The sequence below is a fragment of the Thamnophis sirtalis genome, unplaced genomic scaffold, assembly GCF_051295495.1.
Source record: "Thamnophis sirtalis isolate CommonGarterSnake01/CBP01778 unplaced genomic scaffold, rThaSir2_p1.2 scaffold_8, whole genome shotgun sequence".
NCBI classification, from domain to species: domain Eukaryota; kingdom Metazoa; phylum Chordata; class Lepidosauria; order Squamata; family Natricidae; genus Thamnophis; species Thamnophis sirtalis.
Window position 1 is genome coordinate 70800199 of NW_028261388.1, and position 16030 is coordinate 70816228.

A 16030-nucleotide genomic window follows, 5' to 3' on the forward strand; every position below is an offset into this window, starting at 1 on the left:
TCTCCCTCTTTTTCATTCACTAAGGAAGGCACCTGACTGAGCAGCTTCTGAATGTTATCTTGTAGTTCTGGACTTTAAAAAGGCTTTGGAACCTTTTACCTAAAGAACAGTTTCTGCATAACTACCGTATTTCAAAGTGGTCTACCTTTTTCTTCATGTCATGTTTGACTTGCCAAGCAGTAGAATTAGTTGCTTTATATAGGGCTCATCTCTATAGATGTTCTGTATTTCTTTTCTCCTGAAAATCTCAGCTGGGCTCTTGCCCGTGCTCTGGCACAGGGTGGTATGTTGCGCTAGCAAGAACATGGCAAGGCGAGTGTGCCAGCTAACAGGGCCAAGGCGACATAATGTGTCCTTAACCGAGCGCACCACTCACTCTACCAAACTGTTCCCTGCCGGATGGTAAGGAGCCACAAAAACTTGCCGAATTCCCAGGGAGGCTAAGTACGTCTGAAAGGTAGCAGATGTAAACTGTGGACCATTGTCGGATACAATAGTATCCGGCAGCCCATGCATCGCAAATAGCTTGCCCAGCACCTTCATGGTAGCATTTGAGGTGATGGATGTCATGGGGCAGACGTCTATCCATTTAGACAATGCATCCACCATCAGGAAGAGATACGTATGTCACTCTAACAGCCATGCAAAATCAAGATGGAGCTAGACCATGGGCTCCGTGGTGTCTCCCAGTCATGAACCGGAACAACGGGGGGACCCGGCCGGATTTGTTGGCATGGACGGCATCGCTGAAGCCAGGACGTAATGTCAGCATCCATATTAGGCCACCAGACATAGGCGCGGCCAAGTGCCTTCATCTGCACTATGCCTGGATGGCCATTGTGGAGGCGGGCGGAGATGATCGCCTGAAGTTCTGCCGGCACTACAATCCTGGTCCCCCATAACAAACACCCTTGGAGCTCAGAGACCTCCATGCGGCGGCGGAGGAAAGGGGAAAAGTCCAGCACCACCGGCCCTGAGGCCACCCCCACTGGACCCACTCCAGCACCTTGGGCAACAGAGCATCCTTCCTAGAATAACAGGCAATGTCGACAGTGGAAAGGGGTAGATCGCCGTCGTCCACTAGAAAAACAGTGGAAACAGGAGCGGGGTCTGAAACCAAGATGGGTAAAGGGCAATGGCTAAGGGCATCCACATGCCCGATGGCCTTGCCCAGCTTATAAAACAGGGAATAGTTGTAGGATGCCAAAAATTCCATCCATAGCATCATGCGCGGGGACAGAACTGGCGGGGTAGGGCAATCCCCCGCCAGCAGATCCGATAAGGGCTTATGGTCGGTCACCAGATGAAATGGCCAACCATAAAGATAGTAATGGAATCGTTTAATTCCCGCAACGGCAGCCAAGGCCTCCTTATCGAGTTGGCTATAATTCCGCTCTGCCCTCGATAAGGTGCGGGAATAAAATGCAATGAGAGCCTCAAGGCTGGTGGGCAAAACATGGCTCAACACCCACCCCAAATGGCGAAGCATCGCAGGCCAATACTAAGGGAAGCCGTTTGCTGTATTGCACCAATACGGCAGAAGAGGTCAGCAAATTCTTGACAGCTGCGAATGCTTGAGATTCGCGGTCCGTCCAGACCCACGAGGCCGAGCTATCCAGTAGTCAGTGCAAGGGTTCTGCTACAGTGGCCTTATGGGGGAAAAATACAGAATAGAAATTAAGCAACCCTAGAAATGCCTGCAAATCAGCTTTAGAGGTGGGAATGGGAGCCGCCAGAATAACGTCGACCTTGGAAGGGGTCAGATGTATGACCCGGCTATCAATCAAAAAACCATGGAGAAACCAACCAAGGCCGATGGCAATCCAAGGTGACACTTCGATTTTTTAAGCTTCAGACCAGCCTGTCGGAATCGTAGAAAAACCTGGTGCAATTTGTGGGCGAGCTCAACGCTGTCTGACACTGTGACAAGAACGTTGTCAAAATACGGGACGACGCTGTTGATCCCACGGAGCAACCGCTCCATGAGACTCTGGAACAAACCCGGGGCCACGCAGACTCAAAATTGGAGGTGCTTACATTTAAATGCCCCGCAGTGAGTAACACTGGTCTGCCCAGCCGCAGTGGTGTCGTCAACCGGCAGCTCTTGGTAAGCTTGCGCCAAATCGAGCTTAGCGAAGACCTTTCCCTGTCCCAATGAGTGCAATACATGCTGCACCACAGGGACAGGGTAAGGATGGGCCTGTAAGGCTTTATTCAAAGTTGACTTAAAATCCCCACAAATATGGACTGAACCATTCACCTTAACTGGTGTGACAATAGGGGTTTCCCCGGGTATGTGATCAACCGGCTGCAAAACGCCCTGGGAGGCTAATTTGTCCAGCTCCGCATCCACCCTCCCCCGGAGCGCCAATGGGACACGCCTCGCCTTGGGGCAAATAGGTGCCACCTGGGGATTGAGGCTGAGGGAAATAGGAGTACCTGTATAAGAGCCCAAAGAGCCGTCAAAAACATCGGCAAACTCATCCATCAGCGAGGAGAATAGATTCCCATGGCGCATAGTATGAATTCCCTCAATAGTAAACCCCAGGGCCCTGAACCAATCCATCCCCAAGAGTGAAGCCAAAGGCTGGGACACAACAATCAAGGGCAATTGACCCTTGAAAGTTCCATATTGCACAGTAAATTGTCCACAGCCTAGGATGGAGATGGCATTGCCCTGGTAGTCACAGAGGCGGCAAGGGCAGGAAGCGAGCTGGTCCCGGCGAACGGAGGGTAGAATCTTCTGTAAGGTCTGCCACAACACGACAGTCTTCGCGGAGCCCGTATCCAATTCCATCTCACATTCACTTCCCTCAATCAGAACTACGAGGTAGATCTTCGAACGGGCCCGCCGTGCAACAGACGCGGAGCTCACAGACCACTCGTCTAACCTGCACACGTTGTCAGAAAGACAGTCACTATCATCGTGGGCCGAGCAAATGCTACTGCGACGACGGCCCTCGGGCTGATTAATGGGCAGGGTGGAGCGGGGCAAAGGAGCCCTACATACTGCGGCCAAGTGCCCCCTTCTTGCCGCAGCAGCGGCAAGTAGCAGCCTTAAACTTACACTGTGAGTGATGTTTGCTGCTGCAGCTGAGGCAACTTCCCCTCCCCCCAATTTGAGGTTGAGATTGGAAAAATGATACCGGTTTGTTGGCTTTATCTGAATGAATTTTTACCAAATGGTCTTTCAGTCTGGAAGGCTTCATTTGAAAATGTTTTCTCACAAAGAAGACAAAACAGAAGCTGTACTTTGGAAGGAGATGGAATGAATCCCAATTTTATGTATTCTGTCGAATATTGGCAACACTTCCTCTTATTGGCCATGTTGAAAGGTCTTCGAAATGAAAGGCACTAAGTGCAAATTAAATTTTCGACTGCACTGGAACACTATAAAACACAAATGGACATTGATAAACCTAGTTTCAATAGTTACATTGGCATTACAGCTGACATCACAGGGGACAGCCACTCAGCATGCAATGTTTCGAAAGAAGTGCTCACCCCTCCATCACTGCCCATTCTGGCCAATGGTGTGCCACTGTATGGGTAGAGTGATAGAGACTGCTGCACAATGCGCATGAAGATGAGCGATGCGTATTCACATATGTACGGCATTCTGTACTGAAGCTAGCTGGAGGAACATTTTAAAACACAGTTCAATCCACTAATAGCGAGCGATCTGATGTTTTTGTATGACAGATATACAGTGGTTCACTGTACGAAAAAAGTCTCAAAAGTTTCCCAAAACTTCTCGCTCCATCACCCCCCTTCCGTTCCTTCGCCCTGCGTCACCCTTTTTTGTTCCATCCCCCCTGAAAAATGAAATTTCCCCCTGGGGGGTGATATTGCCCAGGTTACGAACCACTGGTCTAGTTTTCACCAAACCTACAATTCAGAAGGAGGTGGTCCCTTCTCCCCTCATGTTCTTAAGCGTAGTACAAAGTCAATAGAAGTCCCCGGGTTCGGGTCCCTTCCCATCAGCTCAGGACAAGCGCTTCTACAATATAGGGCCCAACTTAGCCAAGGCGTTGGAGGTCCCTTCGGTGGACACTCCAGTAGCAGCGCTGTCTCCCCCTAATGTTGTGCCATGCAATCCTGAGGATGCTGTTCTTATCCAGAGGAGAAGAGGTTAGAGCACATCTTGATCAAGGGTCACAAGGTGGCTGCTTGGGCGATTAGGCCATCCACTGCATCCTCTTTCTTCAATAGGACAGCCCTTCTGCGGCTGCAGCAGTTACGAGACAGGATCCCGACTAGTGACTCGAGATCTCACCAGGATCTCAATAAGAAGGCAACCTTTCAGTTTCCAGAGGATGCTTCACTTAACGCGGCTAGGTTTGCGCCGAAGTCCATTGGGTCTTCCACAGCAGCCAGGCATCTACTCTGGCTTCGGCCATGGCAGGCTGATACCAAGAACAAGTGGAGCCTGGCCTCAGACCCATTTGTTGGCGACAAACTATTTGGGATCCCTTTGGAACCCATGGCCATTGAATCAAAGGATAAGAGAAAAATTCTCCCATCTCTCTTCTGCAGGGTCAAGAACAGGGCTTCACCCTATCGCACGGGTTGCCCTTTCATGGCCGGGGGATGCGGTTTCTCCTGTCCAGCCAGCCAGTACTCAGGTAGACAAGTACCTCAACACCAGGACAGAGCTGGTAGGAGTTATCAACAGTTCCCACCTAGACACTCCTTCAGAGGTATGGGCAACTCCCGCTCCTTCCCCAGACAAAAGTGACTGCCTTGAGAACCTTCCCATTGGCAGTTGATTGGCCTTCTTTGCTGACTGGTGGGAGGAAATGATGATGGACGCCTGGGTCAGGGAGACAGTGAAATTCGGCCTCTCCCTAGAGTTTCTCTCCTACTCCCCCAGGGGTTTCCTCCTCTGCCCCGTGTCGCAGGATCGAGGAAAGAGGCATCTAGTAGGTCAGGCCATTCAGCACCTCTTGGACATCCAGGCCATTCAGCCAGTTCCAGGGGGGCAAAAGGGACAAGGGTTCTACTCCCTGCTGTTCATCATCCCAAAGGCCTCGGGGGGCTGGAGAGTGATTTTAAATCTTAAGGCCTTGAACCGCCACATTGTCTATCGGCAGTTCAAGATGCACTCTCTAATGACCATCTTAAAGGGCGTCTGGAGGGACAACTTCCTCACCTCTGTGAACCTGATGGAAGCATACCTCCATGTTCCAATCCGTCTCGAACATCGAGGGAACCATTTCCAATATTAGGCCCTGCCATTCGGCCTGTCCTCAGCACCCAGGGTGTTCACAAGCTGCTAGCGGTGGTAACAAACCTTCGGGCATACCCCATCAGAATAATGTGCTACCTGGACAACATTCTCCTGTTGTCCAGGTCCCCCAGTCAGGCTTACCAGAGTCTGGAGGAGACACTCAGTACTCTCAGGGATCACAGATTTTCGATAAACATGTTGAAAAGCCAGATGGTTCTGACCACGTGCATTGTCCATTTGGGAGCCCTAATAGACACCAGACAGGGCAGGGTATTCCTATCCAGGGACGTCAGGAATGTCTCAGAAAACGGGCCCAACAGGTGGGGAGACAGTGTTGTGTCCAGCTGCGGCAGCTATCTCAGCTACCAGGCAAGATGGTTTCCTGCTTTGCAATAGTACCCTGGGCCAGACTACGCAGCAGGGCACTCCAGTGGCTGCTCCTGCCATATCAAAAAGATGACAGCAGCTGCTCATCAGTGAGGATTCAATTGCCTCCGGAGGTGATCACGTCCCTGCCCTGGTGGATGTTGCCAGCCATCGTGAAGGGGTCACTATTCCGGGACCCCCAGCAGGTGACGATAACCACGGATGCCAGTCTATCCAGATGGGGGGCTCATTCGGTGACGGGTGTGGCACAAGGCCAGTGGTTCCCCATAGAACGACAGCAGACCATCAACTTCCTGGAACTGCAGGCCATACGTCTAGGACTCCTTCACTTTCAGTCAGCAGTTGATGGCAAACATGGACAACATGACGGCGAAAGCGCATGTCAACAAGCAGGACGGGACTTGATCCAGACTTCTGATGGCGGAGGCCCAGCGACTGGGAAGCTGGGTGGAATCACATCTCCTCTCCATTCGAGCAGACCACATTGCGGGCACTGCCAACATCGCAGCCGATTGGTTGAGTTGATCTCATATGGATCAAGTGGAGTGGGAGATCCATGCATCACACTTCTGGACGCTGACCAGGAGATTTGGGGTACCAGTGGTCGACCTTTTTGCCACCAGCAAGTTCCCCGGTTCTTCATAAGGTACGCATCTCCGGGCCTCCTTATACGTTTCCGCCACTGCCCCTGATCCAGTGGACCATCAGAAAAATGTTAGAGGAGTGGGCGGAGTTAATTCTCCTGGCACTATCCTGGCCATGCCACCCATGTTTTGCGGACCTTCTATCACTGTCAGTTGCTCCTCCATGGCGAATCCCTCCATCCAGAACATTGCTCATTCAGGGAGCCATAGCTCATCCAGATCCACAGTGGAGACTGCCTGGAAGCTGAGCGGCAATCAATGACTGCAGAGGGTCTCTCTCCGGCTGTCATCGAGATGGTTCAAGCAGCCAGAAGGCCCTCTACAAATTGCATCTACGATGTCACATGGAAAGCCTCCTGTGATTGGTGTGGACCCAAAGGCATTGTTCCATCTCTGGCTCTGACTTGCCACATTCTCAAATTCCTCCAAAATGGTCTAACTGCGGGAGTGTCCCCTAACACACTTAGAAGGCAGATTGTGGCTCTCTCATCGGTATTGTGCGCCGTGGCAGCATGTCCCTAGTTCGTGAGGGTGGCCCACAAATTTGTATCCCCCAACAGTCCATCGATATCCATCTTGGGACTTGCCTCTCATTCTTCAAGCACTCGTGGAGGCTCCCTTTGAACTGCTGAAGGATACATCGCTACTGTACCTGTTGTAGAAGGTAATCTTCTTGGTGGCAATTACATCTGCACTACAGATTTCGGAACTGGCAGCTCTTTCTATGTGACAAGATCTATGTACTTTCATTTGGACCATGTAGTCCTGAGAGTGGACCCGATGTTCATCTCAAAGGTGAATTCCATCTTCCACCGCTCTCAAGAATTGGTTTTACCAAATTTCTGCCCGGATCTGGTTCACTATCTGGAACGTAGATGGCATACTCTGGATGTTCGAAGGGCCCTCCGGATCTATCTACACAGAACATCACCCTTTCGACACACAGAAGCATTGTTCATCTCATTTCAACCAGACACTATGGACTGCAAGGCTTCATCTTCATTGTTGGAGCGATGGATCAGAGCCTGTATTTCAAACGCTTATTCCTTGCAGGCACAATCTCCTCCAGAGCTGCTTATGGCTCATTCCAAACATAGCGCAGCCACTTCAGTGGCTTCAGCATGCGGGCCCCTCTACCTGAGGTTTGCAGAGCAGCTAAGTGGATGTCGCCGTCATTGTTTATTAGATGTTACTGGATTGACAGCTATACATCAGCTGATGCAGCATTTGGGAGGAGAGAGTTACAGCAGGTCAGCATTAGTGAGCGAGTTCCATCCCGGACAGCATCCCACCCATAATATTTGGACAAGCTTTGGTATGTCCCACGCATGGATGCTATCTCCACCAACATAGGAGAATGGGCGTTGGCTTACCTGATATGCCTGTTCTCTGGAAAGTTGTAGATAGCATCCAGTCTCATCCTTTAGTGGTCCGGTCCGGTGAGAATGGGGGAGATTGTTCCATCAGTCACACATCAGTCTGCATGATAGTCTTCATCAAAAAAGCTAGGTATAGCAGCAGGAAGAGGCGGGACCTAAGCTTTGCAGACTCAGTTCTATTGGATGGCACATGAGGGTAGTCCATGCATGGATGCTATCTCCACCTTTCCAGAGAACGGGCGTATCAGGTAAGCCAACACCCATTCTGTAGAGAGGCCATGCAGCCTATCCAAGGCAGCTCCTGGTCGCATTATACCTTCTTTCCTTTTCTGTGAGGAGTATCATCAGGAGCTGTGCATAATCAGGTGTAGTACATGTAGGGAACAGGACTCTTGCTAGGAAAATCTGTAACCTTTACAGGTTTCTGATCCAGTTTCCATAGAAGCATAATTCACCTCCATGATTTCACAGATGGCACTCAGAGTCAGTGGTGGGTTTCTGTCGGTTCGCACCGGATCGGGAGAACCGGATGGTGAAATGGACCCAGAAGTAACTTCCGAAACGTCTGCCCTGGCCCTATCGCTCCACGCTCACCCCCGCCCGCTGGAGAGGTCCAGTGGCACAATCCACCAGACAGCAGAGGCAAGCTCAGGAGTTTTCTCTTGGATTTCCCTCTGTCTTGCCTCCTCCAATCTCCCAAAGTTCTTTCCCCAGCGTGTGATAGCTTTCTACTGGATTCCCCTCTGTCTTGCCTCCTCTGATCTCCCAAAGTTCTTTCCCCAATGTGTGATAGCTTTCTACTGGATTCCTCTCTATCCTGCCTTCTCTCCCTAATTTCGGCCCTTAATCCTCCAGTTGTCTATTTTGGGGAGGTTTTCCCCTCTCTTCCCTCCCCCTTTCATAGGAGTTCCAAAAAATTTGGCACATGGCTTGGGGGGGTGGTGGTCATGTGACTGAGTGTGCATGAATGATGTCAAGTTGGCCATACCTGCCCGGTCACATGATTGCCAAGCCACGCCCACAAAATAGGCCACACCCACAGAATAGGTTCTAAAAAAATTTGAAACCCACCACTGCTCAGAGTAATCCAGTTACTAATAACCAGTTGTACATTCTTCACCACAATATATAATTTACTTTATGTGGAATATGGGAGTGAATATAACTGAATTATGGCATCCTGAGATAAATAGATTATCACATAAACATTTGTTCATCTGTGGATATTTCTATGGCAACGAGTGTACCACCACTAGTAAAATAACACACACCAAGTGTCTGTTAAAGAGTGATTTGTAATTTATTTTTATAGAGCATTTTACAATTGACAAAGATAATGTAAGATTCTTAAACAGAAAAAGTTATGTGAAAAAAGCTATCTGAACAATTAAAGAACTAGAATGAATACTAGTACTAAAGTACTGAATACTGTGTGCAATATCAAAACAGTAGCATGTTTGCTGTACAATATAAGTTACGGCTCAAAATAGGAATATCAGAAGAAAACATCTGGCTAAAAATACAATAATAAATTAAACAAATCGTGTTGAGTACATTTTCTGTCTCTGCAAGTAACTAAAAATGCCAGAAAACCTGATTTTCATGCTAATTAGAGGAGGCTATTTATTAAATACACTGAAAACAAAATCTCCTCTAGAAAAGTATCAGCATCATGTTTCAAATTAGCTGTCTCTTTGTGGTCATGAATAATGCTGCTTGATTAAAGGGTAATTTATTAATAACCCAGTATTATAAATTGGAGATCTTGACTCTATTAGTATGTTTGGACAAAGTTTTCAGCAATTTACTAAATATAGTGAAAGAAGATAGACAGTAGAGTATTTGTAGGGCATGTTTAATTTGAATTGTTTTGAGGATACAGTTATTTTTAAAAAATAAATAAAATAGTGCATCCATCAAGTGTAGAAAATAAAACAGCTCACAGAACACCAAAGCAATATATCAACCAAACAGAAAAGCTACCTAAGAATAAGAAAGAAAAGGAATGAATTTTGAAATATATATACCGTAATTTTTGTACTATAAGATGCACCCCCCCCCCAAAAAAAAAGTGGGTGAAAATGTCTGGGTGTCTTATGGAGTGAATATTGCCTATCACTGCCACTGCCTGTTGCTGCCACCGCCTATCGGCGGTTGGATCAGACTCCCGGAATACCGCCGATCAGCTGTTCCAGGTGGTGGGGATCACTGCCACCTGGAACAGCTGATTGGCAGTATTCTGGGAGTCTGATCCAACTGCCAATAGGCAGCGGCAGTGAGTGGCGGTGATAGGCAGCAATGGCGAGTGGTGGCGATAGCCGGGGAATGCTGGCGAAGGCTCTAGAGGAGGCAGCAGACACAGAGGAGGCAGCAATAGTGCCATTTCTGGTCGGCCAGCCCACTGATTGGTGGGGCTACAGGAGGCTGGGATTCAGCTGTCACTCAGAAGACAGGTGGTGGGCACAATGGAGAGGAGCCCCAACAAGCCACGTGCTGGGACTGGGAGGCAGAGGCAGATTTTTTGTTTTTGTGTTTTTCTCCCCAAAAGCTAGGTGCAGCTTATGGTCCGGAGCGTCTTATAGTGCAGAAAGTATGGTAAATATGTGTAATCTTAAGGAACCTAAGGGGAGATACAATATTTAAACATCCATATTCAATATTTCTTTCCAGAAATATTTCTCTAAACATAATTTACTGCAAATTGCTTTGTTAATGTCATTTTATGTACTATACTTATCTAAAGGGAGATTTTCAGTATTTTCCAGTGATTAACTTCACAGTTTATTTTATTGATGAGACAGATTGGTGAACTCTCTTGATAGAGATATAAAAATGAATGTTTTGTTAGGGGAGCTAAAAATAATAATTTGCCCAGAAAGTTGAATGTTATATATATATATCAGAATTTTTGGAAATTATAGATATTGAAATTAATTGTTTTTTGAAGAAGTAAAAACTCAACCAAACAAGTTTGTGGTCTTTTAGATATAACACAGTCTCAGTACTATAGTTGGAATGAGCTTTGCTAACTATTTATTTTAAGGAATGATTAAATTGTACTAAAGAATAGTATTTGTTTTTCTCAACATTTTGGTTTTCGTGAGGTAGATAGGAATGTGAATTAATTGGAAATATAATTAACTGTATTTTAATTAACAGTGCTCATAGTGGTGTACAATGTTGGTGACAATGATTATGAAGCTATTTTTAATAAAACTACAATTATCTAACATGGCAAATGAAGTATACATTTGAAATTGATCTTTTTTTATGATCTGCCTTCAAGGAAAGTTAATACTTTAGATATAATAAGCAACATTTAATATTTATTATGTGTTAGAAAACATTTTATCTTATGTCTACATCTTGTTGTAGTTTTGAAATGTTGCTTATGTAGTGGATTAGATTTAAAATTGTGGGAGTTCAAAACCTTGCTCAGCTGTGAACTTGACTTGAGATCATTGTAATTAAAATAGGATAATTTACATGGACTGTATCAAACTTTTGAGAAATAAATTTGGAAATAAGTGTAAATTTTTGGATAATAGTAAAATCATCCTTTACATGACTATTTTTAAATCTTTTTCTGCACTGTATTTTGAGAGATTTTAATAGTGAAGGAAAAGAAAACTTATTTTCTGTAAATACAGAATTGGTAATAGTTAAATATAGTTTATTGTTTATTCACCCTAAAACTGTACCAACTGCATTGGTAACCACAATTTTATTACTTTTGTAGGGCTGTTGATGGAGTTGATGAAGATCCTGATTTGTTTCATATGGAAGTCGAAGATCCAAATGGAGGTACTCATTAGGATATTGTAATTGTTTTTTGTTTTACACATTTCTGGTTAAATTCATAAAAAAATTAACCCAAAATTTCTGGTTAAGTTCACAAAAAATGGGAATTGCTTTCTAAGTGCCATAATCTTTCTCATACTTATGTATTCAGCAACTCTACCTCATATATTTTTTTTCTCATTTTATATGTGCTATAGTCAATGTAAAAAAAAATCTATAAAATCTTTCAAAATGAATATCATAAAGTCTGATTATGTTTAAATAATAATGTATTGTTTAATCAATTTATGATATTGATCAAGTAGATATGTTAATATTACTAGAAAATCAGCCCAACTTCATTATACTTAAATGAGCTAATAATGTACACAAAGGGCAAACAAAAGTTTTTGTATAAAACAAGAGGATATAAACTAAATCAATGCACATATAACTTTTTATTTGTAGTCTGTTATATTTCTGCTTTCCATGTAAAGTAACTTAGCGAACCAGTGTATACCATAAGTGTCCTATGTAAAAGTTCATAAAAGACTGTTCACTGAATCATTGGCATCTATTCCTGTGGGACAGATCCAATAATCAGTACTAAAAAAACTAATAAAGAAAATGTTGGGTTTTACCTTCAATTGATAAAGGAAAAGTAAAAAGGAAAAATATAAGGGATTTTGTGAATCAAAACATAAATGTCTTAAGAATATCTAAGACAAATTGAAAACCTAATTTAAAGAGCTCAAATAAGTACATACCTAAAGTTTATTTTGATTAGTATAATGAACCTTTCAAGCAACATTCTCTCAAATGTGGAATCTTGAGATTTTCAAGAGGAAATATTTTTTATTGTTATGCAAAAATAGTGGAATAGAAATCAAATTTCTAGCCAATATGAAGTAGATAGTTTTTGATTTATGCATGAATGAAAAAATTCTGGTTTTACTGGTAAGTCAAAGTGTTTCTATATCAAACTCAAAACCAGAGAAAGAGCCTGTGTGAGAGTGTTTTAGAGTCCTGCTTCCTATACCACCCAAATGCTATTAGTAATATTCAATATCAAAATAATCAACGTGTTTAATGCTACAGTTACAAAGTTCAGTAATTACCATGAATGTCAGTTCACTAAATTGGCCACTCTAACAAAATAATTTACAAAACTCAGACAATTACAAATAATTTTAGTGTCTATAAATACTGTTCAAAATAAAAACCAGAAATAATTTACAAAATGCTCTATTAAAATGAATGACTAACATTTATTCAAAGACGTACTCAACAGCCTTTAATAACTTGATTGTAGCTCTTCAAGAAGTAGTAATCACAGAAATACAGTTTATTGTATTATTTTGTAAAGGCATTGGATAACTTCTGTGTCATTTATCAATAACAGAGTTATATATAATATTTTATTTAAACAGTGTTATATATAATATTTCAGATTTAAATCTGATTTATGCATTATTAAATATTTTTGTTTTATAAAAAAGATATTCCTTTCTTTTGTTGATATAATGGAAACATTGTGAATATGGCAGGTGTATTGTTTATGTTGTATTACCGATACTAAGTTTGTGCACTAATAAAAAGGGAACAATTAAATTAAATTAGCATAATATAAATCCAACTATACACATTTTAGTTATGTCAATTTCAGTAGTATCTTAAGAAACTGATCCATAACTGTGGCAGAAAAGACAATTTAAGAAAAATAATACTCTTTTATTATTGCATATAATGCATATTGTTGCATGTATTAATCTTATCATATACAGAAATGCTTCCATCAGCAACTTCCAAGCAACAATAATTATATATTGTTTCCTGTTTATATACAGATGCTTCCTTCAGGTACCTAAGCCCTGAATGTTTTTGCCACATTGTTTATATTTTGTCACTGAGTTATTCTAACTGCAAGTATCTTAGGTTCATTAATAAGTTTAAAATGTCTCTTTTGAGACCCAATGCCATTATCAGCTAATAAAAGATATGCTTTGAGGACTAGCTTATTTTTTAAATTCTCAAGATTTGTAGGACTGCCTCTTACTCAGTTTTTGTTTCATTTTTTATTCATTCCTTTATCCCAGTGTTTCTCAATCTTGGCAACTTGGCGAATGCTGGTTGGGGAATTCTGGGAGTTGAAGTCCTGACATCTTCAAGTTGCTAAGGTTGAGAAACACTGCTTTATCCATTACATTTATATCCAAACTCACCTTTAGTGCCCAATTTTGTTTTCCCTTTTATTCAATATTCATTCTTTCACTTTACATTTTTATAGAAAGATCAATTACCAGATTTACTCTTATCTGTCACCTCCACATTTGCAAGCAGAGTAGAATATAATTAGAAATAACATTTGTAAGTTGATTGTGGTTATTATTTGGCAGGTATTCATAATTTAAGCCATTTTAACAAAAAAATAAAATAAAAAATGTTTCATGTTCTGATTAAAATTTTTAAAAGTTATGCATCTGAGCTATAAGCAAATCTGACATTCCAGTTTTAGATTCCAAGCTATATTGGCTCACATCTATGGATTCTGAAATGTTGTGCTGTTGCAGCAATTGTAATTGATATATCTGTAACTGGTATGTCTATTCAGTATTCCAGATTGAACCCTGTCTCTTTGAAGAGCCCTGTCTCAAAGTTGTTCTCAATGTTTTGTTCTAATTTTGTAGATTTTATTCCACAAAACCAAAGTTTTGTGTTATAACCTCCAAGTCAGAAATGACAAGCCCATAGAGAGGTTTTATGGAATTCTTTATTCCTGTACTAAATACCCTAAAATTCATATGGTTCTATTAAAATATTATATATTATGTGGAATTCTGGTATTTGTAATTTACATGTGTCTGAACCTTGCTCAAAAATCTAAAAAAACAGCTATCAAGGAAAGCAGATCACTACTAGTTGAAGAGAGTGGACTTTATGAATCATTCAGCTTTTATTCTGGCAAATGGTGTAAGCATTTCTTTATTTACTTTTATCTATTATTTTTGGTTCCCAACAGGTTTTTACTACATGACCTGTCAGTTTCAGAATTGTTCTGAAAAATCACTGAAATCTCCCTTCAGTGGTAGAATTGACAAGAATTCCTTGACAGTACAGGATAACTACATATTCCTTCAGGTAAAATCATTGACTATGTTAATATTTACATAATTTTCAGTACAAATCTATGCTTGTTTACTTATGAAGCTTTTTAATAAAGAAATAAATGCAATCTCAAGAAGGTAGTGTAAAAATTATCGTAATCAAATGTTGGTGTCTCCCTTAACCTCCAAATGATAAGTTATTTTCTAGCCTAAGCTGCCATTTAAAAGCTAATTGTTCATGTTGTTGGTTTCATTTTTCCATGAGATTACTACAAATACAAGTATCAGTTTAAACTGTCTCTGATGTTGCAAAATTTGCATCATCCTTACTTAGCAGGTCGATTATTCATTTCAAATTTCACACCAAAAGACAGATAGTTTCGATTCTATCATATAGCTCAGTGGTGGTGAAGGGAATATGTGGGCGCAGGTGTGGCACCGAGTGCCGAAAAGGGAGCACTTTCCATGTGCGCACACCTGGGGCCCAACCAGGAGGAGGAGTTGCCCAGGGACATGAACGTATTGAAAAATTTACTTCCGACTTTCAGCGTGAGCATGTGCACCGGCAGGCAACTCTTACGGTTACTTCTGCGCATGCACCGATCAGCTAGCCAGCGTGCATGCTCACAGACCAGCTCTTCCAGTTTCCGGCACTGCTGCATGCACAAAGGCCAGCTGATCATTGCTTGCGCATGCAGCCCAGAAACCCAGAAGAGGAACAGCCGACGCCAGGCATGCCAGGCAACATGGCTCCGCATGCCTCTTCAGGCACACATGCCTTAGTTTCACCATCATGGATATATCTGATACTACTACTTTCAAGACTGTCTAGCACAGGTTTGGTAACTTTGTGTCCGTACAGTTCATTTTTGTATTTGTTGAGTCCCCCCAGATTAATAAAGCTAGTCTCATTTGTTTTTTACATCTTTGCTCATTGTATCCCCGGTTGTCTTCTCACTCCAAATATAATGTTTAAAAGTGCAAACACGAAAGCTGTTAACTACCCATAGCTTTTCTTTCCCCACTTCACTCAAGAAGAATTTCTGCAGATGACCATGATTGTATTAGTGCCCCTTGTGTGTGCACTCCCTCTATACTTCCTGTTCCTAATTAAATAAGTCATTGCTGTGTACATTTTTACGATTTTTTTCACAGATAAAATCGTATTCCCCTCTCTTTTCACAGGTGTCTTCAGGAAACCAAACAAAATACTATGTTTCTTATCATCGGAATGAATTTATACAGATGAAATTGCCAAAGTACGCTTTACCCAAGGTAATTCCTCACAAAACCCACAATTATTCTTTCATTGCTGGACTAGAAGAGATTTACTCAAATTGTTCATTGGAAAATATATTTCTATTTATAAATCCTTCTTCAAGAGTTTCTATAATTTCCATACTTTTATTTTAGGGGGGGGGGGGTTGCACCTAAGCACCACGCATATCCTATGATAGAACATCATTATGGGCTAAATCTTATGTAGATATTTGCCTGCACACAGAA

The 16030-nt window shown here is 42.7% G+C and overlaps 1 protein-coding gene across 2 annotated transcripts in view; it reads left to right on the forward strand.

Annotated features, from left to right (window-relative positions):
* The window catches only part of SORCS2 (sortilin related VPS10 domain containing receptor 2), a 122327-nt gene that overhangs the window by 51635 nt on the left and 54662 nt on the right, over positions 1–16030 (forward strand). For both annotated transcript variants that reach the window (XM_087721882.1, XM_087721881.1), the window contains exons 6-8: positions 11380–11444; positions 14440–14558; positions 15710–15799. In XM_087721882.1, coding sequence (XP_087578008.1) covers positions 11380–11444; positions 14440–14558; positions 15710–15799 — 274 coding nt within the window. The remainder of the gene's footprint in view (positions 1–11379; positions 11445–14439; positions 14559–15709; positions 15800–16030) is intronic.